At 35.9% G+C, this 25,852-nt stretch overlaps 3 protein-coding genes and 1 non-coding gene across 5 annotated transcripts in view; 2 read left to right on the plus strand and 2 right to left on the minus strand.

Moving 5' to 3' along the window:
- Positions 1 to 25,852, plus strand: part of LOC147845623 (uncharacterized) — an 807,608-nt gene that overhangs the window by 476,976 nt on the left and 304,780 nt on the right. The gene's annotated exons all lie outside the window — the stretch shown is intronic.
- Positions 44 to 115, minus strand: trnaq-cug (transfer RNA glutamine (anticodon CUG)). The gene has a single exon. It is a non-coding gene; the product is annotated as a tRNA-Gln (tRNA).
- Positions 1,769 to 11,968, minus strand: chadla (chondroadherin-like a). 2 transcript variants are annotated; one of them, XM_087244476.1, is made up of 11 exons: positions 11,928 to 11,968; positions 11,761 to 11,854; positions 10,666 to 10,844; positions 8,144 to 8,338; positions 7,885 to 8,040; positions 7,014 to 7,159; positions 6,702 to 6,940; positions 5,626 to 5,906; positions 3,590 to 4,282; positions 3,321 to 3,487; positions 1,769 to 2,358 (listed from the first exon to the last, which is right to left on the minus strand). In XM_087244476.1, exons 3-11 carry the CDS (start codon positions 10,816 to 10,818, stop codon positions 2,013 to 2,015), a joined length of 2,376 nt encoding a protein of 791 aa, XP_087100602.1. In that variant the 5' UTR covers positions 10,819 to 10,844; positions 11,761 to 11,854; positions 11,928 to 11,968; the 3' UTR covers positions 1,769 to 2,012. The 2 variants fall into 2 exon arrangements, with proteins under 2 accessions (XP_087100602.1, XP_087100603.1); XM_087244477.1 differs by having other exon boundaries at positions 11,761 to 11,968.
- Positions 13,479 to 25,376, plus strand: napsa (napsin A aspartic peptidase). The gene is made up of 9 exons (NM_200031.2): positions 13,479 to 13,684; positions 16,547 to 16,745; positions 16,827 to 16,950; positions 17,019 to 17,137; positions 18,672 to 18,871; positions 19,733 to 19,855; positions 21,249 to 21,393; positions 24,007 to 24,105; positions 24,269 to 25,376. Exons 1-9 carry the CDS (start codon positions 13,617 to 13,619, stop codon positions 24,428 to 24,430), a joined length of 1,239 nt encoding a protein of 412 aa, NP_956325.2. The 5' UTR covers positions 13,479 to 13,616; the 3' UTR covers positions 24,431 to 25,376.

Genomic DNA, 25,852 nt, shown 5'->3' on the forward strand with positions numbered 1-25,852 from the left:
ATCAGACACAATCTAGTCCAAATTACAGTCGAGTTAAAAGATTAGGTTCCACCGAGATTTGAACTCGGATCGCTGGATTCAGAGTCCAGAGTGCTAACCATTACACCATGGAACCTGTTGGAAGCTAAGGCCCACTGTTTCCAGATTTGTACCATCTACAATACCCTACCACTATTATAAACTACATTGTCGGAATCCTGCATATTATATAATTATGACCGTGTTCAACATACATCAAATCAGTGCAGTGCAAGTGCAGAGCTTTGAAATGATACAGGAGATTACATGTTACCAGGATTTACAGATAACATTAAATGCCATCTATATATTTTTTTATTTCACATATTCATATTTGCTTTTTTTTGACAAGTTTTGCGAACAGCTACCATGTAGACTTATGTAAACTATACACAATTCGTAGTTTTTCCACTATTTTACACATTTGTTTACATATAAAGTGACGTTACTGGAATGCTCAACCGACTTAACATGTAATATCATACAGTTAAGTGCGTGACAAATATATATATATATATATATATATATATATATATATATATATATATATATATATATATATATATATATATATATATATACATATACATATACATACTAACACACACACAAACACACACACACACAAAAGCATATAACGTTACACAAGTATTTTCAGAGGCCCCAAAACACTATTGTTGTGTGGATGCATTAAAATTGCACAAATTTTGATTCAACAAAGATTCAACCAAAGAATTACCTGTAAACAAATCTGCAGAGCTACTACCACATAGTAGCTAGCTAATAATTGTATTGTTTAAACAAAAAAACACACATGTACGACTACTTAATCCTAACAATATAGTCATCAATATGTATATATTTATCGTTATCTCTTAGTGTGGGCAAGCCAGCATAAGCAGTTAAAGCATTTAAAGACAATAGTTACTTAAGAAAAAATATGATCTACAGACTTCACACAGCCTCCATTTTAAAAGCGAAAGAGAGTCTGCAGTGGAAATAAACCTGGAAGTAACGCCTGGAGTCACACAGGAACGGCATCCAAGATGGCGTATTGTTGTGTACCTGGATTTATATCTTATCAGTGAACACAAATTTATAATTTCACCACTTTCCGAGTGACCCGAAGGTCCTTTCTGAATGCATGGTGAAAATAAAAAGGCATATCGGACCTTATTTTCCCCTAAGTTAAGGGAAATGGCACTAGTTAGCAAATGTTTTCTTTCCACCAGTGCTTAACAGAAATGACTGTGATTGGTCGTAAAGGTCATCAGTTCACTGCACTTCACCAATGTTTACAGAATGCAAACGCAGACAAGCGATCTGCTGATGACTTGACTGAACTTTAAAACGCTCCAGTGTCCGTGTATCTGTGTTTGCACTTGTGAAGAGAGGTAAACTGATGACAATCACCGCCGATAACAGTAATTTCACCGCAGATCAGCGGAGTTTAAAAACGTGCTCAACGGCGCTTAAATGCTAGCATGTTAAATGTTAGTTTTTTAAATTTCAGTACCGGGACAACAATATTACTGACAACACAATGGTGTGCTAGAGAGGACTGCATTGTTTTATCGCTCACCGGGTTACATTGGCTGAAGCAGGTAAGCGTCCCCGCAGTGTTTACCTGGTTCCATAAACTGAAGCCTAGTAAGACACTTAAGCGTATAACTTTAAAAGAGATTGTGGTTTTGTTTGAGGCCTAATGTGCTTTTTTTTGTTAAATTAAACTTAACTGAATGTTTACTCCACATCTACACTTTGAAATCGTGGAAACAGCAAGAGGTTTGTACTCCACAGCATGTTGTGGAGTACATGTTTAACGTGCTGATCCTATTCCTCTGGGTTTCTTCCCACCGCAGCCTCGCTTTCGCTTTCATTTTTAAAAAATGGGGGCATATGGACTCGTGCACTGGATTACCCGTAAACAAATCAGCAGCACTACTACCCCTTAGTATGATATCTATATCGTTTAAATCAAGAAATCCTATTGCTCATATCATTGGCAACTTCATTTTTGGTCGTCTTCTTTTTTTCTTGTTTGGCCTGGTCATTTTCAGAGCTCGCTCTGGTTTGAATTCTTTAGATTTGGTTTTCTTTGGTGTCGCAGCTATCTTTGTCTTTGCCAGTTTCAGTTTAGCATAAGATGGTTCTGTGGGCTGTGTGGGGTTGGGTATGTTGGGTTCATGGGCTTTGGTTGGGATGGAGGTCTCATTAAAGGAATGAGCATTTTCTATAGAGCAGTTCTTATAGATGGCAGACTCCATTACAGACTGACCTCGAAGCTCGGAGGGGTAAAAGCACACCGCCTCAACCCTCAGACTCATCTTCTCCAACCATCTGAAAGAAAGTTGAGATACATGCTTACATGCCTAAGTACTTAGTGATGAATGTTTATTTTGAAAGGCTTATTTACCTACTACTGATAATTACAGAAAATTCAAGATTACAAAATCAAACAATATAAAAAAACAGATAAAACAGGGCTATTTGACTGTGTTAATTGAATAGGAAACATATAAACATTAGTTTTATGTCTATTTTTTTTGCTATGGTAGGAACGAAATTGTCGCCACATATTCCTACAGTAAGAAAGTATAGTGGGTTTAAACAGGTCAACCTTTAACAGCAGATTTATTTCACCATCAACTCACAGTAACCTAAATATGATTTTATCATCGGTTCCAGACACTTAAGCCCCAAGGATATCCAATTCATTGCTCATTTTGAATCAAATTGAAATTTCAATTAATCATTAAATTAAGTTAAATTGAGTTTTACTCTGATTTAATCATCTAAATCAGTGAACCTTTAACTAGAAACAATCACTGTATTCTATTTGGAAGGTATGATCCTTAAGCCCTAATCTCTTTCAAGGGTTTACACTCCAGACAAAAATCTTTGATGGCATTCTGGTATAGGGATGAAGACACCGGCCCTCTATGACCGAGTTTGGACACTCCTGCTCTAGAGGAATTTTTATTCAGATTTGCATTCTGGTATAGGGATGAGCTAGAATAAAAGGAATACCATGTGCGACAGCAATCAACTTCCCTGCGCAAAGGATGGGGTCCCAAAGTGGCCATTGGTTGTGCCATTCAATTTTGAGCACTTTATTTTGGAATGGCAATTTAATATGGCTGCCATTATTGTTTTCTCTCCCAAGTGTCCTTTGGAGTGTGATAGATCCCGTTTGGAATGCACCATCACTCTGACCTGATCATTTAAATCACTGAATCATGAATGTACCACTACATCTCAAAAGATAAACAGAGAGACAGATAGACTGACGCACAGATTACCTGTAAAATGGTAGCAATTTGCAGTCACACATTAGTGGATTTTTGTTGAGACTGAGGTTTTGAAGTCCAGCAAGAGGTGAAAGGTCAGGCAACTCCTCCAACAGATTGTCTTCCAGAGACAAAGACAGCAGACGAGGACCAAACCCTGCCAGAGACCTCACACTCATCTGTTACCACCAACCAAAGAAAGACAAATAGCTTAGTCTAGTATAAACACAAGAAAGGCAAAGATTTGCTGTTATTACTTCAAAACAGGGCATCTCCTCTACCTTTTGAAGACCCATTCTATCAATGAGCAGGTTCTTTAGACTTTCAGCCACCACGCGAAATGCTCTGGGACCGATCCAGCGAATCAGATTCCCAGAGAGGTGGAGCTCAGTCAAAAGAGGGGCGTGGTCTAATGCATCACTTGGCACATCCGTTAACACATTATCTTCAAGATGAAGAACGTCCAACTTGGGAGCAGGATCCAGAGCTTTCGGCACTATAGTAGCGATGGAGTTGTTATTGAGGTAGAGTCCTGTAAGCTGAAGGACTGGAGAAAGAAGTCCTGAAGGCTCTAGTTTAGCTATGAGGTTTCTCTCCAGATGCAGCTCCAGGAGTTTGGGAATGTGAGTCAGAGTTGCTGATGAAGGAAAATGAGTGAGTTTATTGTCTTCCAGGTGAAGGTACATGATCTCATGGGCACCTTCAAAGACTTTTGCGTCCAGAGAGGACAGCTGGTTGTCGGACAGGTAGAGGTATATCAGGTTCTTCATGCCCTGGAAAGCTCCACCTTCGATCTCATGGATCTTACAGCTGTCCAGGTGAAGAGACACCACCTCGGGGATGCCAGGGAAACTTTTGCTTGGGAGATAGTGGAAATGATTGCCACGCATGTCAAGAAGAAGTGTTTTTCTCGGGAAACCAGAGGGGACTTTAGTGTGGCCACGGTTTTCACATGTAGCGTGCTGAGCTGCATACTTCAGGGAGAGAGGAGAGAGAACAGAAAACGTGGGGAGATGAGATATGTAGATTACACCAGGCAAGGAGAAGGAATCTGGTATATTTCAAAGGTTACATCTACATTAGTCTCTGCCTCAGACGTCACGCTGAATAAATTTCTCATGCATATGGCACACAAAATTGGAAGTAATTCAGAGTCATCATCTGACTGAATGAGTTCTAGAGGATTTCTGTGAGACGTGTGCATCAAATTTATCACAGGCTGCCAAGCTGTGTTGCCACAAGAGCTCACCCAGAGTTCTACAAAGAGACTGATTTATGTTAAAGAGCACTAGTGCATATTTGTGTTAAAACGTGAAAATAAACATGATTAACATGAGCACTAACCGCCGACCATGTCTTCTTCGGCACTTCACAATTATGAATCTGCTAAACATGCATTTTTTTCAAATAAAAAGACTAAGACAATCTGTCATTTTTCTTATTCTGTATTACATACTACTGTGTATGGTCTTGTTAAAAACCAATAAATGTTTTTTTTGGCAGGGTGTTTACCATAATGAAAATTCTCAACTGAAACTGAAAATACTATATGCAAAAGAAGAAACCTATTGCAAAAAAATTATTATTATTATAATAATAATTAATAAAAATTATTATTTACTAAATAAGACCATATTGAAAGACTATTTAAATGTAACTCAGTAAATTAGATTATAAAAAACCCAAGCCAACAAAAATTACCACATTTTATTGACAGTGAATAAGGTGAGGGGCATCAGTTTACCAGCATTGCCACAGTAATGCTATTGTAATCTGCAGGAACATGTTTACTACATAGAAATGTCCTGTCTGAGTTATTTGAGTGGACTTTCTGCAGTAAGCACGTGTGGGTCATGCATAAACAAATATACAGGTTCACGAGCAGATTATTAACAGAGCAAAATGATGAGCAATTTTTATATTTGACTTTGGCGTGTGTGCTCCAATGCTCATCAATTTTTGTCAACACAGCAACAAACTGGCATTCATAGTGCAGCGCTTTCTGCATGTGCTGTGAAAGTCGATTCACTCCTTCCAACAACTACCGCTGGAAACAGAGTGAAACCAGCACAATAAAACCAGCCAAACTGTGTGGAGCAACATAAACTTTTTGTAACAAAGTTTTGTAATGCTTGTCTTGGCATTTTCATCCAACATATTTAAAGTGTGCATAAAAATAAGTAGATAGAAACAGCTAGTGAGTGATAAAATATTTTTCTAAAAAATAACCTTGCCTAGCAGATAGCATAAGAAATCTTGTTATCATTTAAACGAGCTTTCATTACATTACATTAAAATTTTCCAGCCCCTATCTCACCTCACATAGGCAATCCTTTGGGCATTTCCTTGTTTTCTTTGACTTGGCTGTAGATACTGTCTTTTCTTGCACTCCTTCTTCTTCTTCTTTTGTGCCTTCTTCAATCACATCTGATGTCCACTCATCCTGCGGTCTGCAGCGGAGATCCTGTTCTTGAACATTTTCCAGAGGTTCATCTGAGAGGTGTGGAGGCCAAGCACAGACCCCAAAGAGTCTGATTCCTGACTTCAGTGCCCACAGTTTCAGATCCCGCAGTAAACATGTACACCTGATGGGGTTTCCTGAAGGACAGTCAATGAAAGAGACCACTTCACAGTCAGGCACAGTCATTTAAAAAAATTAAGGACTTTTGGGTGTGTAATCAAACATTTATGTAGTATTTTGGGATTAGAGACATGTGAGTGAAAGATTATTATTATTAATAATAATAATAATAATAAATTATAATAAAAATAGTAATAATAATTATTATTATTAATCCTATTATATATATATATATATATATATATATATATATATATATATATATATATATATATATATATATATATATATTATTTATGAATACTATTATTGTTATTATTATTACTATAATAATGTATATATAAATGATTATTTATATTTATTATTATTATTACAATTATTATTATCTATTATTATTTATTAATACTTTTATTATTATTACTATTTTTATTTATTATTACTATTATTATTAATAATAATATAACTATTATCATTATTTAATTCAGAATTTCTTTTTTGTCATGAATACTAATTCAGTTTTAATTATTGAAATATGTTTTTATTAAATTACATTTTAATATTTTTACAGTTTTAAAAATCTGTTAGTGCGAATTGAAATTGTTATATTTCACATGTAGGATATCATGCATTAAAATTGATATTGTATTAAATATAAATTATTAATATTAAATTTCTTTTTAATTACATAAAAAAATCTACATCTGCATAAAAAATAAAAAAAATATTCATATATTAATACTACTAGTAGATTCAATATACGAAAGAAACATTAAATACAAAAATAGTGAAGTATAAACAAAACACAGAGTCACCGGTGAGGTTCAGGCTGGTGAGGTGTGTAGATGCTGCGAGGGCCTGTATATACGACAGCTGGTTGAAGCTCAGGTCCAGGTGAGAGATGACAGGAGACAGAGATATGGTAGATTCTGACAGATCCTGCAGAGCATTGTGCTTCAGAGACAGATGTGTGAGCTTCGGCATAACCACGCTCTCCTCAACCAGATACGTCATGGGGTTATAACTCATGTCCAGATGAGTCACCTCAATCAGTCTGAGACAAAACAAGAGAAGAGATTACTAAAATAATAACGATATTAATAATAATAGTAAAAATTTCCATTTACCTGGTCATAGTTTTGGTGGGGAAGTACTGGAGTTCATTATGGTCCAGGTTTAAGTGTGTAAGAGCAAGAAGACCAGCAAAGGCTTCAGTCGCCAGATTATTAAGGGAGTTATGACTCAAGTGTAACATTTGGATATTCATCATACCCTGGGAGACATCAATATTTGGGAGATATTAATTCAGGATTAATTGTTTATATGTCAAATTAAATTCCAGAAATGTAAAATTACATTACACACTTACAAACTAACTAACAAACCAGTGTAACTTCAAAGGGGAGAGATTTTAACACTAAAACCTAATGGAAATTCTACAATTCATTATGAAGTTATGATGTGTTCTTCTGCTCAGAAGATTGGCGTTAAAAAGTTTAAAAGTATAAAGAAAAATACAGTATAAACCACAATACTGAGGAATATTATTACACATTATATACTATAAATACATTTTAAATACATTTTAAAATGTGATCTATTTCTGTGATATCTTTACTGACACTTCTTAAAGGGACAGTTTCACCAAAAATGAAATTTTACACATTATTTACTCAACTTCAAGTGATTCCAAACCTTTAATGCCTTCAATTTATTCTGTTGAACACAAAAAAAAAGACATTTTGAAAAAATGTTATAAACCTGTAACTATTAACTTCCATAATAGGACAGACAAATACTATGGGAGTCAATGGTTGCAGATTTCCAATACTTTTCAAAATATCTTTGTGTGCGTTTAATAGAAGAAATAAATGCATAGAGGTTTTAAACAAGTATAGGAATTTTCAGAATTCAGAATATTCAGAATTTTCAGCTTTGGATTAACTATCCCTTTAATTTAATATGTCCATCCTGAAGAAACATCTACCATTAGTATACCTGAAATGCCATATTAGGAAGGTAGACTAGCTGGTTATAAGTGAGTGAAAGCAGGTTTAAAGAGTTCAATGCAGCAAAAGCTCCAGGATGGATCTCTTCAATGCGGTTCCGGTCTAAATACAACTGCTTCAGTGATGATAAACCATCAAATGACTCCTAAAGGAGCAGTGAAAGAAAAAAAAACATTGATCAAATCACACATTCCATTCATCTTTAATAAACACACCTACAGGCTTAAACGATAACTTCTGACACAAACCTGGTAGAGGATGTCAATGTTGTTGTTGGTGAGGTCAAGCTGCAACAAGCGTGAAAGGCCCCGGAACGCCCCCTCTCTGACGGCCTGGACACTGCACCCCTGCAGGCTGAGCTGGGTCAGGTACGGGGTGTGTTTGAAGGCATTTTTGGGCAGTTCCCCAAAATTATTCTTCTTCAAGTCCAGTTTCACTATGATCTAAGACAAATGCAAAACCAGCATCTAAAAATGTTGATTCCCGTGCTCATAATAAAGTTACCAAATCTTACATGTTAGTCCGATTATTCGGAAAGACTTTTGGAGAGTTGGTAGAGTATTTGTCACTCCTCTCCACAAAATTATTAACACCTTTCTATTGCAATCCCGTAACTTCTATCTTGCTCAATAGAAATATTAATATTGTATCATCTGTGTACTTTAAGATGAATTGATTAGGCCAGTGTTTCTCGACCACGTTCTTGGAGGACCAGCAACACTGCATGTTTTGTATGTCTCCTTTGTCTGTCACACCCATTACAAGTCTTACAATCTCTGCTAATGAGCTGATAATCACGATCAGGTGTGTTTAGTTAAGGAGACATGGAAAATGTGCAGAGCTGGTGGTCCTTTAGGATTGTGGTTGAGAAAGACTGGATTAGACCTGTCCATAACAGTTGTTCACAACTCAGACAACCTTGGAGTGCTCCAACATTTGTTTGTATTGCAGTAGACAAAACTATTCAGTTTAACTGTCTGAATTCTATTTGTAAGGAAAGAAACATACCACCTAATCAGATAAGGATTTACTTCCAACTCAATACGTTTAGATACCAAAAATGTCAGCACGGATTGTATTGAATGCTGTGAAAATAACTAGAAAAAGAGTCCTTATACAAGTATCAGGTTTGTCTAAATGTTTAGGGAAAAAAATAAATAAATAAAACGTAAAGCTGCCATAGCACCCTCCGTTCTACAACCTTGCTTGTAGGTAAACTGACATAGATTGTTATCTGGAATAATCTGCTACTAATTGAAGCGACCAGTGCCTTTTTCTTACTTTTTTGTTGTTGTCTTTTTTGTTTGTTTTTCTTTCTAAATGAAAACATGTAAATAAAATTGTGTTGTGTTATATTGTCATATCATTTGTTATGTCTAAAGAAATGCTTAAAAATGAGACCTTCTCGGACAAGATTGTCAGTTGCTTTTTTTAAAATTTGCAGCAATATTTTTAGCATTTCTTATGTTGTTCTATTGTGCAAAATATACTCAACCATCTCCTAACAGTAATTTATAATTAGTGGGTTTTGGGTCTTAAAACCCATTGAGATTTGTAAGATATATAAAGGAAATTGAGAAAAACAAAAATGGAAACTTAAGAGTGTACCTCGTATTCCTATAAAACTTACTGTATCATATTTAAATAAATGTACATGATTTACAGTTTACCATATATATGTGTGAAATGTTCAAAAGAAAAAAAAATGATAAAAAATCTCTTCTACAACAACAAAATTGTTAGCATTACAAAAATCTAAATTTTAAATTGAAAAATATTATGAAGAAGATGTTTAGGATGTTTGTTTTCTAATATATCACTGCATACCCATTTCCAACTTTGTTTTTCACTTCTAATCAAAAAGCAAAAAGATTTCGACCATGAGTGTATTCATGAATCTCATTCACTTTCTCTTATGTTATATGAATGCAATTGTCTGGGCACAGGTTCTGATTGCAGTTCATTGAATAGCCACTGGTGTTAATAATAACAAGGGCTTCTGAATTGTAAGCCCCTATAACCACTAATACAAAATATAAAAACTGAGTATATATATATATATATATATATATATATATATATATATATATATATATATATATATATATATATATAAATGTGTGTGTGTGTGTGTGTGTGTGTGTGTGTGTGTGTGTGTGTTTAAAGAAATTGAAATTCAAGAAATTTAATCAAGCATCGATCCTCTCTACTGAATGGATTCTGAACTTGGTTTTTAACAACAGGTGGCTCGCTGTAGGCTTTACAAACAGCCAAAATCGGTCAGCATTCGATACCACTTAAATCTAAAAGAAGTATTAAGAAAGCAGGTAAAGGTTTAAGCATCTTACAAGAGTGTTGATAGTGAGCTGTGTTTACATTAATCTGATGATATAAAAGCCAAATGACATGACTCACAAGCACCAAAAGTGAATGGCCAAAAACTAGCCTACAGCGCCATCTGCTGTTGAAAACTAAGCTCAAGAGAGAATAGAGACGCGTTTTGTATTTTCGACAGCTCTATTAATGACATTAATACTTTTATTATTTTTTTTTAACATGATTATTCTTTAGGGGGTTTCACCTTTTATTGGGATCGGATAGTGGAGAAAAGACGGGAAAGCACTAGGGGCAGAGAGAGAGGAAGGATTGGCAAAAGACCTCAAGACAGGAATCAAACTTTGGTCGTGAGTATCATGGTGCTATATGTCAGCGGACTTATCCACTTTGGCTTTTGTTTGGCTTTTATTTGAATGTTGAAAATCACACTCACCTCGTCTATAGTAGGTGGAATGTGTGTGAGATTATTCCCTATGCACTTCACAGTGAGCTTTGTGTTGTCACAGACGCAGACACGCGGACACTTCAGAGTCTGACCCACAGACATCATTAGAGAGAGCAACAGACATCCCACTGTCGGCCTCATGGTGGCGCCTTCCTCCACCTGCAGACCTGCAATTTAAGGTAAACTGAAACTTTGAATATACTAAGCCTAGGGGAAACAACAAATATACTAATAATACTGCATTTAAACACAACATTTTGATTATAAAATTAAGATTATTTTAGTTTATTGTTCACATCGTTCACACAAAAAACAATCTTGCGTGAAATTATAAAAAATAATCACAAGCTTGTGGTCAACGTTTTTTAAATAATTGATACTTTAACATCTCTGGATTTATTTGATTAAATAATGAAGTTGAAATAGTAATACTGAAATGCTGTCACAATTTAAAATAATTGTTCATGTAGTTCAAATCAACATTATACTCTAGTGTCAAATGATCCTTCAAACAAACACTAAATAGTTTCTATTAATATCACAGTAAAAGTCTTAAATGTGACAGTTTAACTTGACAAAATATTAATAATCATTGATTAAAAATAAGAATATCTTTGTAAAAATCTCACCGACCCCAAACATTTGAACATTAGCATATAAACAAGAAACAATCAGAGTTACAGTCTCGGAATCGTTATTTATGTATTATTATTATTATTTTCAGTATTTCAGCATTAACACAATATATACTTTTAACTTTTTGTCTTCAAAGATGATTTGGCAAAATTCTTGCATGTTTGACCTCTGATCTCATTCTGCCCTGTTCAAATTAACACAGCGGCCTCACATTTCACAGCGGCTCTAACCTTTAGTGTGTGCAAGGAGAAAGACAAAGAACTGTTTTACTCCTTTCCCTATTCCCACCATATACACATGCTCATTACAAAATTTTTCATTGACAATATTTATAAAACTTTCACAGCATGTCTTGATCAAATGAAAAACTTGATTAGTAAATTGATTGATTAATAAATGATCACTACCGTGAATAAAGATGTAGAAGAGTAAGACAACAAATCTCACCTCTATTTCCACTCTTGCTTTTTTATTTTGGCAATCTTGAAAAATCCTTGCAAGTCATAGGCTTTAATCCCAGAACGGCTGGAGCTAGGTTTGCCTACAAAGCCAAGCAGATCGAATGAACAGTTATGAGAAAATATTTTCTTGATCTCCATAAATGGTCTACTCACCAGCTAAACAAGATATCAGGATGAAGCCCCTGCATCTGCCTGTCCACAGTGTACAGACCATCACCACTTGGAACAAATGTAGAGAGGCGGGCTCCACGAGAACATCCAATCAGTGTAGTCAAAAACTATTATTTAAATGTATGTGTTGAGTATGTTATTGAATATTATTTTGACTGCAAATTCTATTTAAAAAACTAAACTATTTTTTACAGTACACTTATGACCATGGGCGACGCCGTGCTGCAGTGGGTAGCCCCAACTGGGTCAATTGGCATTTTTGTGTGAAGTTTGCTTGTTCTTCCTGTGTTGGCATGGGTTTCCTCCAGGTGCTCCAGTTTCCCACACAAGTCCAAAGACATGCGCTATATATGAATTAAGTAGGCTATACTGTCCATAGTGTATGTGTGTGAATGAGAGTGTATGGGTGTTTCCCAGTGATGGGTTGCAGTTGGAAAGGCATCTGCTGTGTAAAACATATGCTGGATAAGTTAGCAGTTCATTCCGCTGTGGCGCCCCCAGATTAATAAAAGGACTAAGCCGAAAAGAAAATCTGAAAGAAAACAAACTTGACTGATATCTACCTTCTGCCCCTTTTCCAAGTGATCAACAAAAAGTCAAGTTATTATTTGTTGCTCTTACAACTGGGATCACTGACAAGACTTTTGTCAGGTAATGTATACTGGCTAATGGCTAATGATATAAATGATTATATGGAGATATATAATGGTTTTAAAGGGATAGTCCACCCAAAACTGGAAATTCTGTCATCATTTACTCACCCTTCACTTCCAAATCAGAGTTTGTTTCTTCTGTTGAACACAAAAGGTGATATTTATTAAAATGTTAAAAACCTGTTACAATTGACTTTCATAGTTTTTCCCCCAAACAGAATAAAAAAATTCATAAAAGTTTGGAACCACTTGGGGGAGAGTAGATAATAATGAATAGATTTTCATTTTTGGTTGAACAATTGCTCTAATGGAAACTGGTCTTTGCAGGCCTAAATGCAATTTAGTGTATTTTGTTGATGACACCAGTACATTCCATCAAAATGTACTAGTTTTAATGTTTAAATTCAAATGTTTTGTGATTCTAATAATAGGCTATGTGTAGTAGAAACTATTATAAGTTATGTGATGATTTTTTATTTAGCCTATTTATTTACACTTTTTATAGCAGAGTTTTTTGCAATACATTGTCAAAAATAGTCTATATTTTGTACGACTACCTATAAGAAAAACAAATCATTGGGTTTGATTACTCCACTTCCTCGATTGCGTTGTACCACATTTGCTTCCTCTGTTCCTCAGCTTTTTCTGACGAAAATGAGGAAGGCCATTTCTATTTTGACTACTCACAGTAAAACTGATCTTCTTGCTACTCACAGTAGAACTCGTTTATCATATCAACAGCTGCATTTAATTGAATTGATGTAACTCAACCAGTGATACCACATTTCAGCACATTCCATGAAGAAGCGGGTGTGTCAAACTGAACTTTGTTGATTTGCGCTTCAACCAAGTACAACGGAAATCCCCGAAGTTCCACGAAGCTCTCCGAAATACACTTGCGGATGTATGAGTTGCGCACAAGGGGTGGCGGTACGAGTAAAATTTCAGAATTGCAATAGCAAGTCATATAAGGATCAGAAAAGAAGTACAACTATTCGGTTCCTTTAAAGATCAGAAAATGAACGGCTTTCACCTATTCGCGTTTTTAATAGGGCTGTTAATTGCGGACAGCCAAGCAATAATCAGGTAAATGCAAGCATTTTCTTATTTGTTAGTGATCTAATTGTATTTGTATCTGTTCAACATGTGTTTCTACATACGCATTGTATGTATTTATGTAATTTTGCTTTAAATATCTCTTAATGTATTTGCAACATTCAGCTATATTTGAAATCAGCTATAGTTTTGCAATCAAATGAAATACATCTGATATATATCATCAGTTAAGACTATTTTCATACACATCATAATTACAGTGCTGCTTTTGGAGGTTGTGTGTAAAAAGCTTAAAACAGCAGCAGCATCAACTGGCGCTGAAGATCAGGAAGTTGAACTCACATGACCGAGTATGGCTACATTTCAGTAAACAGTTACATGTGTGATCTACTGTTCGCAAAGTCCAATTTGATAAGCCATATAATGTAAACAAACGTCGAAGCAACAAAACTTATTTTCATAAAGCGAGTTGAAATGTCAGGCTTACAGTTGTTTATAATGGCTGCGATCTAGTTTGACGCAGTGATGTTCAGCTCGTGATCAGATCTTTTAAGCGTAAGAGTTGATTTAATCGACCAATAAATTGGCATGTTTTCTTATATAATCGCCTCACATTGTTAAGGTACATGAAAACCTCTCACTAGTACAAAAACCTGAAAGTTTAAGTTGACTTCAAATCGACCAATAGCAATGCAATGCTTTGCTCATGCGTAGCTATTCATGGGCGGTGTTATCAATGCTTTTCTGAACGCACTGCCACCATATTAACTGTCATTAATCTTAACATACATTTATGTAAAAACAATCTGATCGATACTCATTAAAATATCCAAAAGGCTACATTTTGTGGCTGAAGGGAAATTCTATAAAACTGAAAATGAAAGTTAAAATATATTTTCTAAAATAACAAGGCATCTTGATACAATAAACGTTTGTTCCACTGAAATGTTTGTTTTTGTGTGTCTTCTGTATATCATGTTGAAAATGTCTCATCAGGGGTGTCCAAACTCGGTCCTGAAGGCCCGGTGTCCTGCAAAGTTTAGTTCCAACCTCAATCAGACACACCTGGGCTAGCTAATCAAGCTCTTAGTAGGCTTTCTAGAAACATAAACGCAGGTGTGTTGAGGCAAGATGGAGCTAAAACCTACAGGACAATCAATCTCCAGGACTGAGTTTGGACACCCCTGGTCTAAATGGAAAAAAATGTAAGCAGTCAGGATACATTAAAGCAAGGGTGACCAACCCTGCTCATGGAGATCTACCTTCCTGCAGATTTTAGTTGCAACTCATATCAAACACACCTGCCTGTAATTATCAACTGCTGTTCAGCTCCTAATCATTTGGTTCAGGTGTGTTTGATCAGGGTTGGAGCTGAAATCTGCAGGAAGGTAGATCTCCAGAAACAGGGTTGAGCACTGCTGCGCTAAAGCATGTCTCAAACTAAATTCCTGGAGGGCTGCAGCTTTGCACAGTTTTGCTCCAACCCTATCAAGTACAGCTGATCCAAATAATCAAGGTGTTCAAGAGTCATGAACACCTTCTTTAGTTGGATCAGGTGTGTTTGAATAGAATTGGAGCAAAACTGTGCAGAGCTGCCACTTTCCAGGAATCCAGTTTGTGACCTTTGCACTTAAGTGTATGTGGGGGTTGAGGGAAATTAAATCTGTATTAAACTTTTTTGCTTTTCTTTAACATCTTAAACTCACCATGGTAATAGCGCAGTGACAATATTTAATCAATAGCAATTATATATGAAAACACACTAAAATGTATAACACAATAGCAAAAATGCAGCATTACATGGATCATAATGATGTCATTTTTATTAATACATTTTTATAAACTATTAAAATGTAGTGTAATTATTTTTAGGGGGTTTTCACCTTTATTGTCTAGGGCAGTACAGTTGAGACAGAAAAGTGTGGGAAGCAGAGAAAGGGGAACAGAATCAGCAAAGACCTCAAGCTGGAAACTGAACTTGTCACCGCGAGCTAGGGCTGCACGATATTTGAAAAAAACTGACATACTTTTTTTCCTGCAATATTGAATAAAATTTCTGGAATAGCTCTTTTTGGAAAAATAACAATTTAGGAAATTTTGTACTGATTATGATGATTTTGTAGAGGAGTAAAAAATAAAATACTTATTCCCAGGACCGTTTATATCGAAGTTGATATTTAGCTGCACCGTATTAGTGTTTTGTAACAACTCATTTTTACGAGGCGAGTCATTAGCCCAATTCTCAACCCCCAACTTGGAGGGCATACACATACACTACGGACAATTTAGCTTACCCAATTCACCTATACCGCATGTCTTTGGACTTGTGGTGGATACCCAGAGGAAACCCAAACCAACACGGGAATTACATGCAAACTTCACACAGAAATGCCTATTGACCCAGTCAGGGCTCAAACCAGCGACCTTCTTACTGTGAGGCGACAGTGCTAACCACTAAGCCACTGTGCCGCCCCTGTAAATTAAAATACATTAAATGAATCACACGTCTTAATAAATACAGTATAGCAAAAGTGCAAGTGAAATAGATTGGTTTCTGGGAGTCTAGCAATATTAGGGTAAACTAATTAATTAACATTATATAGACTTTTTTGTATATTTACATAATTACAATTAATCTTTTTTTATAGTTACAATCAGTATAATTAATTTGCCTGAATGTTTTACCTGGCTTGAAGTGTTCCTAAAAAACACTTGCAAATGACCAACATTTCAATAACTTTATTATTAAACTTTGCAATACTCCACAAATCATCAGCCTAGATTTGGTTATTTAATAAATGTGTATTTTTAGAGCATTGGTGTCATTTATTTAATAGCCACAATTTTATATGTGCAATAAACTACTCTACTGAACTAAATCTCTGCCTCTAGAATTCCTCTGCACAAGATGCGTACTGTGCGCCGCATGTTGGCAGACAATGGCAAGACTATCGATGAGATCAAATCTCTGGCTAAAATGAAGGCGAAATATTCTGATGGCACATTTACCAATCAAGGCTCCGTCACAATACCAGCACCAACAACAACACAACTCCCACCACCTGTGGAGAAACTCACCAACTTCATGGATGTGAGTGGATCTGCTATCATACCCTTTGGGGCTTTGGTTCTTGCATATGCAGTATAGTGAGTGTTCTTTCCTCCTCTTCAGGCCCAGTATTATGGCATGATCAGTATTGGTACGCCTCCTCAGGACTTCAGTGTGCTGTTTGACACCGGATCATCAAACCTCTGGGTTCCATCTATCCATTGCGCCTTCCTGGACATAGCATGCTGTAAGTGATGTTCTTGTATGAATCTATGTGTTTTGCTTTTGTTAACCTTGTTTACATTATGTTCTCAGGGTTGCACCGTCGCTATAACTCTAAGAAGTCAAGCACGTACGTTCAGAATGGCACTGAGTTCTCCATTCAGTATGGCAGAGGGAGTCTCTCTGGCTTCATCAGTCAGGATACAGTCAATGTGAGTCAACTGCTTTGACAAAAAAAAGTCAATTTATTTAGGTTTAATAATTTGAGTGCTTTAACAGCTAGAATAAGCGATAAGCGAAATGAAGTTTTCTCAATTGAAAATAACTCTCTATTAGAGTAATTCTGCAGTTTCTGATTTTACCTTCTTATTATGACTCAGTCCAGTTATGACATCATCAAACTATTGATATATTCTAAACTAATTTTTTAATATTGTTTAATTTAAGATTGTCATGCCTTCCTTAGAAAAACGACACAAACAACTTATTATTAACCAAAATTTCATTATACTGTTATATAGAAACTCACTAAAGTTTGACAAGTATTGCAGCTGTTGGACAGCATAATGTACTTTTGAGCCTTTTTTAGTCGAAAATGTAGTTGTATAGATTGCAACTATGCAGTTTAGTTATAAGGATAGTGCCAATTTTAAAATGTTTATCATTTCGAAGATTCATCGATTTAACAGCCAGTTTACATTGTGCCACAAGATGGCGACAGAGACCGCATAAGTCCTTAGGGAGAAAAACTCTAAATTTCAAATCCCTGCTGATCAAATCATTATAAGACATTCTAAGTTGATCTCTCTCATTCTGTATTTATGCTATAATAATTTGGTAGTGTTTGCTTGGCTTTGGCTTTTTCAGGGTTAATTATTGTGATCTCCCGATTGCAACAGAGAAATACTGGGAGTTCTCTGTAGACTGATGGCATTTCATGCCGTTCAGCCTTATAATCTTCAAATGTCAGCATAATCACCTGTTTCATCATCATTTTAGACATTACGCTAGAGAATCATTCAAACACTAGCTCTAAAGTGACATCTGTAAAGTAGCAATAGTTTCTGCTGTTTTAACGTCAGCTGCGGATGTGAATGAATTGCAGAAGAAAGTAGTTCCTCATACAAAAGGGTTTTTAGACTATGCATGTTTTATTTTCTCATCTATACACACGATTATGCTGTCAAACAGTTGTATAAACGCAATATCACACAAGAAGCAGTGTGATGTGGCTGTATATCAATACTTGTGACCTATTAAAGCACTTAGTCTGCAGCCTCGAGCCAACACACGCCGAGCCTCACACCAGTGCCGATATACAGACATATCGCACTGCTACTATCGCACTGCGATATTGCTTATATATGCAACACAGACCAAAAACATCTAAACAAACCAAAAAGAGAATATGATGTCACAAGATGCAACCATAAAAACGGGCAAATGCTCTAGCATACCTGTTGTATTTCTCATCATCGTCATTGCAGTGTCCATTACAGCTTTATACATTTAATAAACTAAAATTGAATGCAAAATATTAAATAAGATTTGAATATAAAATGACTTTCTATGTCTTCATTTAGCAAATGCTTTAATCCAATGTGACTTGCACGAAACACAAGGGACACAAGGGAAGTGTATGTAATGTATAATTTGAGCCATTTGTAGAATAGGGAGGGATTAATTACGTTCAACTTGGCATCCAAAAAGTCAGTCATTTGTGTGTGTGTGTGTTTGTGTGTGTAGTTGGCAGGGCTGAATGTGACAGGCCAGCAGTTTGCAGAGGCGGTAAAACAGCCTGGGATTGTGTTCGCGGTGGCACGCTTTGATGGAGTCCTGGGCATGGCGTACCCCGCCATTTCTGTAGATAGGGTCACGCCTGTGTTTGACACAGCCATGGCTGCCAAAATCTTGCCCCAGAATATCTTCTCTTTCTATATCAACCGGTAAGGCTTTATTACCCTCTCAGTTCACTACACTCCATTGACTGTTTATTCAGATTGTTTAATAGCCAAACGGTCTACATTTAATATTGACATGAGGCAGTTCAGAAAGGAATTGTGAAACCACATTCTCTAAGGTTCCTCTAATCTCTTCTCCAATTCAGTTCTATATTTTTGAGGAATCTGGCTGATAGTGTGACCTTAAGCAAGAACAAATGATTTTTATTCTTGTGTTAAACTGTAACGCATGACTCTCATAACTGCTTGCATAGCACTGCCACCCCCATCCTGCTCTCCAAAAAAAAAAAAGTTACGGCCAATCTATCACACTAGAGTTGATTGTTCTCTCTGTATAACAAGCTTCTTTTACTAACTGAATCATTTGTGACTCAAATGTGTGTATGTGAGTTACTTTCCCCTTCCCCTTCCCATGTTTTAAAGAGTCTTAATGTTTTAATGTTTTTTCGTTCACCCAAAAATCATTTACTCTCCCTTGTTTTATTTTAAATCTTTATGACTTTCTTTCTTCTGTTGAACACAAATATTTTGATCCTTTAACTTCCATAGTAGGAAAAAAAATACTATTGAAGTCAATGGATTCCATCATCCAGCATTTTTCTAAATATTTTCTGTGTTCAACAGAAGAAAGAAACCTAGTTAGGTTTAATGAGTGAGGGGTTAGTGAATGATGAGAGAATTCAAAATTTTATTATTATTATAACCTTTATCTTAACAGGAAAGACACATTGAGATTAAAATATAGTATAGTATATATTTTTTGGGGAACTATGCCTTTAAATATTGAGTTTACTTACACTGTGTGGTGTCAACATGCTGGATATCATGAATGGATGTGTTGGACAGGGACCCGGCCGGTGATGTTGGAGGCGAGCTGATGCTGGGAGGTTTTGACCAGCAGTATTTCAACGGCGATCTGCATTATGTCAACGTCACGCGAAAAGCCTACTGGCAGATAAAAATGGATGAGTATGTTACCATAACCATTACATTACTATACAAGATGTTTCAGATGTGGCTTTTTGGCGCTGTTTACACCTGATATTAAGATGCGCTTTTGTTAATCTGACGGCAAGTTGATGACACTAAACACAGGTTTTCAATTTTCAACTTTCCAGAACCAACTTGTTCCAAACCAGTCTCAGTTTCTTTCTTCTTTAAACACAAAGGAAGGTTTTCTGAAGAAAGGGGAAAAAAACACAGTATTTTCTGTTCCTATTATGGATGTCAATGGCTGCTTTTCCCCCAGAATTCTTCAGAATATCTTGTTTTGTGTTCACCAGAAAAAAGAAAGTAAAAAAAACACTTCAATCTGAGTAAATAATGAGAATAAATTTTTTGATTGGACTATCCCTTTAAACAACATATGTGGTGTAAAGGCTCATTTGGTAGAATGCTTTTTTGAAAAGCCACAAAGTTGACCAACTCTGTGTCTGCTGATCTAACATGTGATTGTTAGGGGACAAGAAAGCCCTGCAAAACAAGGTATTCATACTTCACCGCACTGTTTAAAAAAAGGAGGAAGAGGGAACGAAATACGAACACAAGTGGTCACAAGAGACTCATTTTAATAGCACGTGGATACTGGGCCTTTAATGTTTGGTTATTTTGGGCATAGTCTTTAGGTAAATCCTGTTACGTCCCTGATGTGAATTGTCTAGGAGAGAGAGTAACAGTAATTAGGCTCACATATAAGTGACCTAATATGTGACCCTGGATGACTTATGTTGCATACGATTTGGCTATGCGCTTGGTAAGTGTGACGTCACGCGAAGGGGCTTTCGGGTCAAAGCGCTCTATGAAACTGAATAGGGAGACTCATCAATTGCTAATAGTAAATGTTTACAAAGCGACGTAATACTTTCGAAAATCTCGATCGCAATTTATCCATACCTAATATCCGACGCCCAGAAAGGGATGTTTTATAAATTGTTAAAATTTTGGTATTTGTGATGCAGCAAGTCCAGAGACCGATGTGTACACTATGTTTTGATATAAACTTCACTTTAATGTGTGATTGGCCATAAACAAATATTTTCTCAATTCAAATGAAAAGCGGCTTGGACCCGGAAACAGATCCATACGTCACCGATACGTCAAGACTTAACAAGTGGATTATGAAAACTATATACATTTTTCTATTATGCGAATAATCATTGGGATATTAAGTAAAGCATTTTTTTGAATCCTCAGATTTCAGATATGGAAATAGATCTATTTCAGCCAAATAATGTTCTCATTTAACAATGTATACATTAATGGAAAGCTTATTTTATTCAGTTTGAGATGAGAACTAAATTTTGACACTTATTACAGTTGTTTTGGTCCAGGGTCATATATATTAGTCATTTCTTTTCTACAGAGTCCAGGTTGGTTCCACTCTTACCCTTTGCAAAAGTGGATGCCAGGCTATTGTTGATACTGGAACATCAATGATCACGGGGCCCGTTCAGGAGGTGCGGGCACTGCAGAAAGCCATCGGAGCCATTCCACTGCTCATGGGGGAGGTGAGGAGCTGTTCAGCCTAAACATCTTCACAAACACATTATTTATTATATACAGCAATGTTTCCCAGCCTTCTTCCTAATCAAACACACCCGAATCAACTCATCAGAACATTCAAAGAGATCCCAAAACCTGAAATGAATGAGTCGCATATGAGAGACATACAAAATATGTACTGTTGCAGTGCCTCCAGAAGCAGGGTTGGGAAACACTGATCTATAGTACTATTGGATGAAACGTTTAGGGTCATTAAGATTTGTTTTTGAAAAAAAAAAACTTTTAAGCAAGGATGCCTTAAGTTGATTAGAATTGTAAGCAAAGACTTAAATGGCTCAAATGAATGCAGATTTAACAATGAGCAGCAACCATTTTCAGCATTGATGATAATAATAATAATAAATGCTGTTTGAGCTGCAAATTCACAGAGCTGAATGATTTTGAAGGATCATGTGACACTGAAAAATCATTCAAGTATCACATGAATACAGATTTAGTTATTATCTTCAGATGGAAAACAGTTATTGTATACTGTAAGTGGATTTGTACAGTATTTTGGTCAAAATTTGACACATGGAAAAATAACATGTATGAAATACAACCTAAAATTTCTAACAGATTTTTGTAATATATTTTAAGTTTAGATTTGATCAAGGGATTTTTACCAGATGTCGTATTGGACATACAAGATTAACCCAAGGTTCTTTGTGTGTCCTTGACACAAAACTCCTATTACTGTAAAGTACATTCTATTGAACTGTCCAGCTTTTAATGATTGCAGAAGGAATTTCTGATGATGAACTGAGGCCCAATCCCAATTCTACCCCTTAGCACTTCCGCTTACCCCAACCCTCATTTTGCGTGTTCCTGTGAAGGGGTAGGGGTGTCCCAATTCTCTTTAGCTTGAAGGCGTAGGGCTAAAGGCAAGGGGTAAGAAAATTGTCCAGAATACACCAGCCACAGCTGCACCCGGAAGTAAGGAGATCCACAAATGAGTAATTTTTTTGTAATTATTATGAACTTTTACAACAAACAAGCACATTTTAATATATTCATAAACGCGTTCGTGTTTTACCGTCATGCTTTAAAAAAAAAAAATGCTTAAATAAAAACTGCTAAATTTCGCGATCTATAACCCCTAATCATAACTCCTGTATAACATTCTGACACTTGATGACGCTGGAATACCCTGTCAGAGAAGTCTAGTGCTGGGAATGAGCTTTTACAGTGTCTGCTATAATGTTAATGTTGTTTTGGTGTGTTTACATAGATGAATATGGCCACTGTTTAAATGCACAGAACATTATTACGATCTTATTGCCACATTAGAGCGGTATGATAACATAATAGATACCTTCAGTGATTTCCTGAAGATAAAAAACAAAAAATAGCACTACTGAAATAACTACAGCAGTCGTCATCATCTGATCTCATATGAAGCATGAGATCGCGATGACATACAGTATGATGACGTGTGCAAGTGCTGTAGTGGTGTCCCAAGGGGTAAATTTTAAAGCCCTTCCCCTTCACCCTAGGTTTTAAGGGCCAAGGGGATGGGGAAGGGTTAGGGGTACAAAATAGAACTGGGATTGGGCCTTACTCAAGGTGATATTCAGCAAATTTTAGTATTTTTATTTCCATGTATTCATTTGTGGGTTTTTTTTATTGTATATTTATTAGCGAAATGTTTTTTGCCATAAAAAAAACAGCTGACATGGAATTAAATAAAAATATAGGATATGATGTTAATCAATCTATAAGCAAGGCTTCTTTCAAAGGGAAAAGAAAAACTAATGTGTTTAGATTAATGTAGAATATTTATATCACAACAAATATTCATAATTATATAATCATTTAATAAAATAAATACTTTTGCCATTTAAAAGAATACAATTTTAACAAGATTACTTTAAAGATGTTTATTACTGGAACCAGAGTTTGTAGTTATTGGTGTGCAAAAGCTGAAACCCTTTTTTTTTAAATAGAAATTAAAATGTTTAATAGTATTACTTCTTTAGTTATTATAAATTGAAATATTTCTTTTAGCTTACTCCAGTGCTGCATTAGTAGACATAAGGTCTTTTAAAATCTAAAACGTACCCAAAATGTTTTTGTAAATAATATTTAATTAAAATGGGGTGATGCAGTAGGTAGTGCTTTCCCTTCACAGCAAGAAGGTTGCTGGTTCGAGCCTCGGCTAGGTCAGTTGGCATTTCTGTGTGGAGTTTGCATGTTTTCTCCGCGTTTGCGTGGGATTCCTCTGGGTGCTCCGGTTTCCCCCACAAGTCCAAAGACATGCGCTATAGGTGATTGGTAAAGCTAAAATAGTGTATGTGTGTGAATGAGTGTGTATGGACACTGCGTAAAAACATGCTGGATAAGTTGGTGGTTCATTCAGCTGTGGCGACCCCAGATAAGTAAAGGGACTAAGCTGAAAAGAAAATGAATGAAAATGTTTAACGTAAAGTTTATTTCATTCTTCCTCATAAATGTAATCTCTTCATTTGTTGGTCATTTTAATCATGTTGACTCTCTTTAACTGCCGTATTTTCATATCATGCAGTGATGATATAGCTGTAATCTACAGTACATATTTAACTCTGTTCTCTCTTTTGTAGTACTGGATCGACTGTAAGAAGATTCCTACACTTCCAGTTGTTTCCTTTAGCCTTGGAGGAAAGATGTTCAACTTAACTGGACAGGAGTATGTCATGAAGGTTCGTCATTTCCTTTTAGGATTTCCAAATAAATCTAGAACCTCATTAATTGTCTCTAAAACCTATGACAATCATAAACATTTTCTGTTTGTTTGGAAAGTAAACAAACATAATAATGATATATTTAAATCAGCATATGGACCTGATTTACGTCTTCTTTCAGGTGAGTCACATGGGTATGAATGTTTGTCTGTCGGGCTTCATGGCGATGGATATCCCTCCTCCTGCTGGGCCGCTGTGGATTCTGGGAGACGTGTTCATCGGCCGCTACTACACTGTGTTCGACAGGGATCAGGACCGTGTAGGCTTCGCTCCAGCTAAATGAAAAGAGTCAATCACATTATAGTGCCTAAATAATCATTAGGAATAAAAAAATACGAGAATTCTGTCATTTATTGTTTCGATTCCCTAAGACTTTTAATTTCCTTCAGAACAAAAATGAAAAAAATGAAACTGAAGTTGTGTTTGCCAAAAACCATCCAAGCTTCAGAATATTCTTGAAGAGATCAATAAGCAAATCCAAATGGATTAAGTGATTTAATTGAGGTATTCTAGAGAGATGTAACAGACTGAATACCTGGTTAAAGTTAACAGCGTTATAACTGGGTGAGTATTCGTTTCAGATGACATTGCTAATACAAGTAGATGTTCTTTCATTAATGTTCTAAATGATCAGAAGATAATTTTGCTCAAATTTGTTTACCCAATTTTAATAAAAATTTCTTAATTTGTGTTTTAAAGATAAACAAACGTCTTAAAGAGTGAGAAACAATGAGAAATGATTTATTTTGGAGCGAAGTAACCCTTTAAGTTTGAAATCCACATCTTTAACATGAGGAAATGAACAAATACCTGATATGAGAGAAACATTTATCCACGTCTGAAATTCAAAGCAGAGGAAATGAGAATCTTGTTTAGCTGAGGGCTCTCTGTGATTCCCTTTAAAACCTGCTTTTATTTTGCACTGTTTACATAGTCAAATCTATGCAGTTTTATTTTATACATATGCTATTCATTATTTTGTAGGATTAAGGTTCTGGTAGATCAATTGTTGTGGTACTTTTGGTTTTCTTTGGACAGCCGACTTTTATATTTGTCTGTAAACCACTTGGATGAAATTGACATTATAGTATTATAGTGTATTATATTGAGTTGATTGTATTAATAAGAATGGTATTTCTGTTAAAGCTGAGCTTCTTAATAACTGTATAGGAACTGTAGCCAAATATCTGCCAAACCTAAAATTAAAGATTTTTTTAGTTTGTTGTTGATTGTTTGGTTTGTGTTGTACTTTAGTATAAGTGCAGTATTTAAGTTTGACACCCTGTGGTTGAACTAGGTATTGCATTCCTGTATCAAAACACATCCAAGCACAGGTTGCCAGATTGACGACACCCTTGACAATCGAGCCTAAAGGCTGATTTCAGGCTGATTTAGGAGTGTTCTAAATCAGCGGTTCCCAACAGGGGGGTGCCACAAGGGGGCCTCAGCGAGCTCTATTTGGGGTTGCGTCATATTTTAACATTGTTTTAGCAGTGGAAATTAGAAGAATGATCATGTTTTATCCCCTTTCTGACCAAAAAATTGACAAATTTGTAATTAGTCTTCCACGTAGAGTCTCACTGATTCACCTTCAGCAGCTAATAGTAATGACCCAAGTATACTGGACCCAGGTGAGGAAGTTCCAAACATTTCAGGTCACATCGCTAACATTACTGGAAACATGAAATACCAAGATAGTTACCTG

This window comes from Danio rerio, chromosome 3 (assembly GCF_052040795.2).
Source record: "Danio rerio strain M-AB ecotype USA chromosome 3, GRCz13ab, whole genome shotgun sequence".
Taxonomy (NCBI): domain Eukaryota; kingdom Metazoa; phylum Chordata; class Actinopteri; order Cypriniformes; family Danionidae; genus Danio; species Danio rerio.

Coding starts and splice junctions, on each gene's coding strand:
- napsa (NM_200031.2), top strand. CDS start 13,617: ATGAACGGCTTTCACCTATTCGCGTTTTTAATAGGGCTGTTAATTGCG. Junction 17,138..18,671: donor TCAGTCAGGATACAGTCAAT/GTGAGTCAACTG, acceptor TTGTGTGTGTAG/TTGGCAGGGCTGAATGTGAC. Junction 18,872..19,732: donor TTCTCTTTCTATATCAACCG/GTAAGGCTTTAT, acceptor TGTGTTGGACAG/GGACCCGGCCGGTGATGTTG.
- chadla (XM_087244476.1), bottom strand. CDS start 10,818: ATGAGGCCGACAGTGGGATGTCTGTTGCTCTCTCTAATGATGTCTGTG. Junction 7,160..7,884: donor TTCCTAATATGGCATTTCAG/GTATACTAATGG, acceptor GATGTCTCCCAG/GGTATGATGAATATCCAAAT. Junction 5,907..6,701: donor CACCAGCCTGAACCTCACCG/GTGACTCTGTGT, acceptor ACTGTCCTTCAG/GAAACCCCATCAGGTGTACA.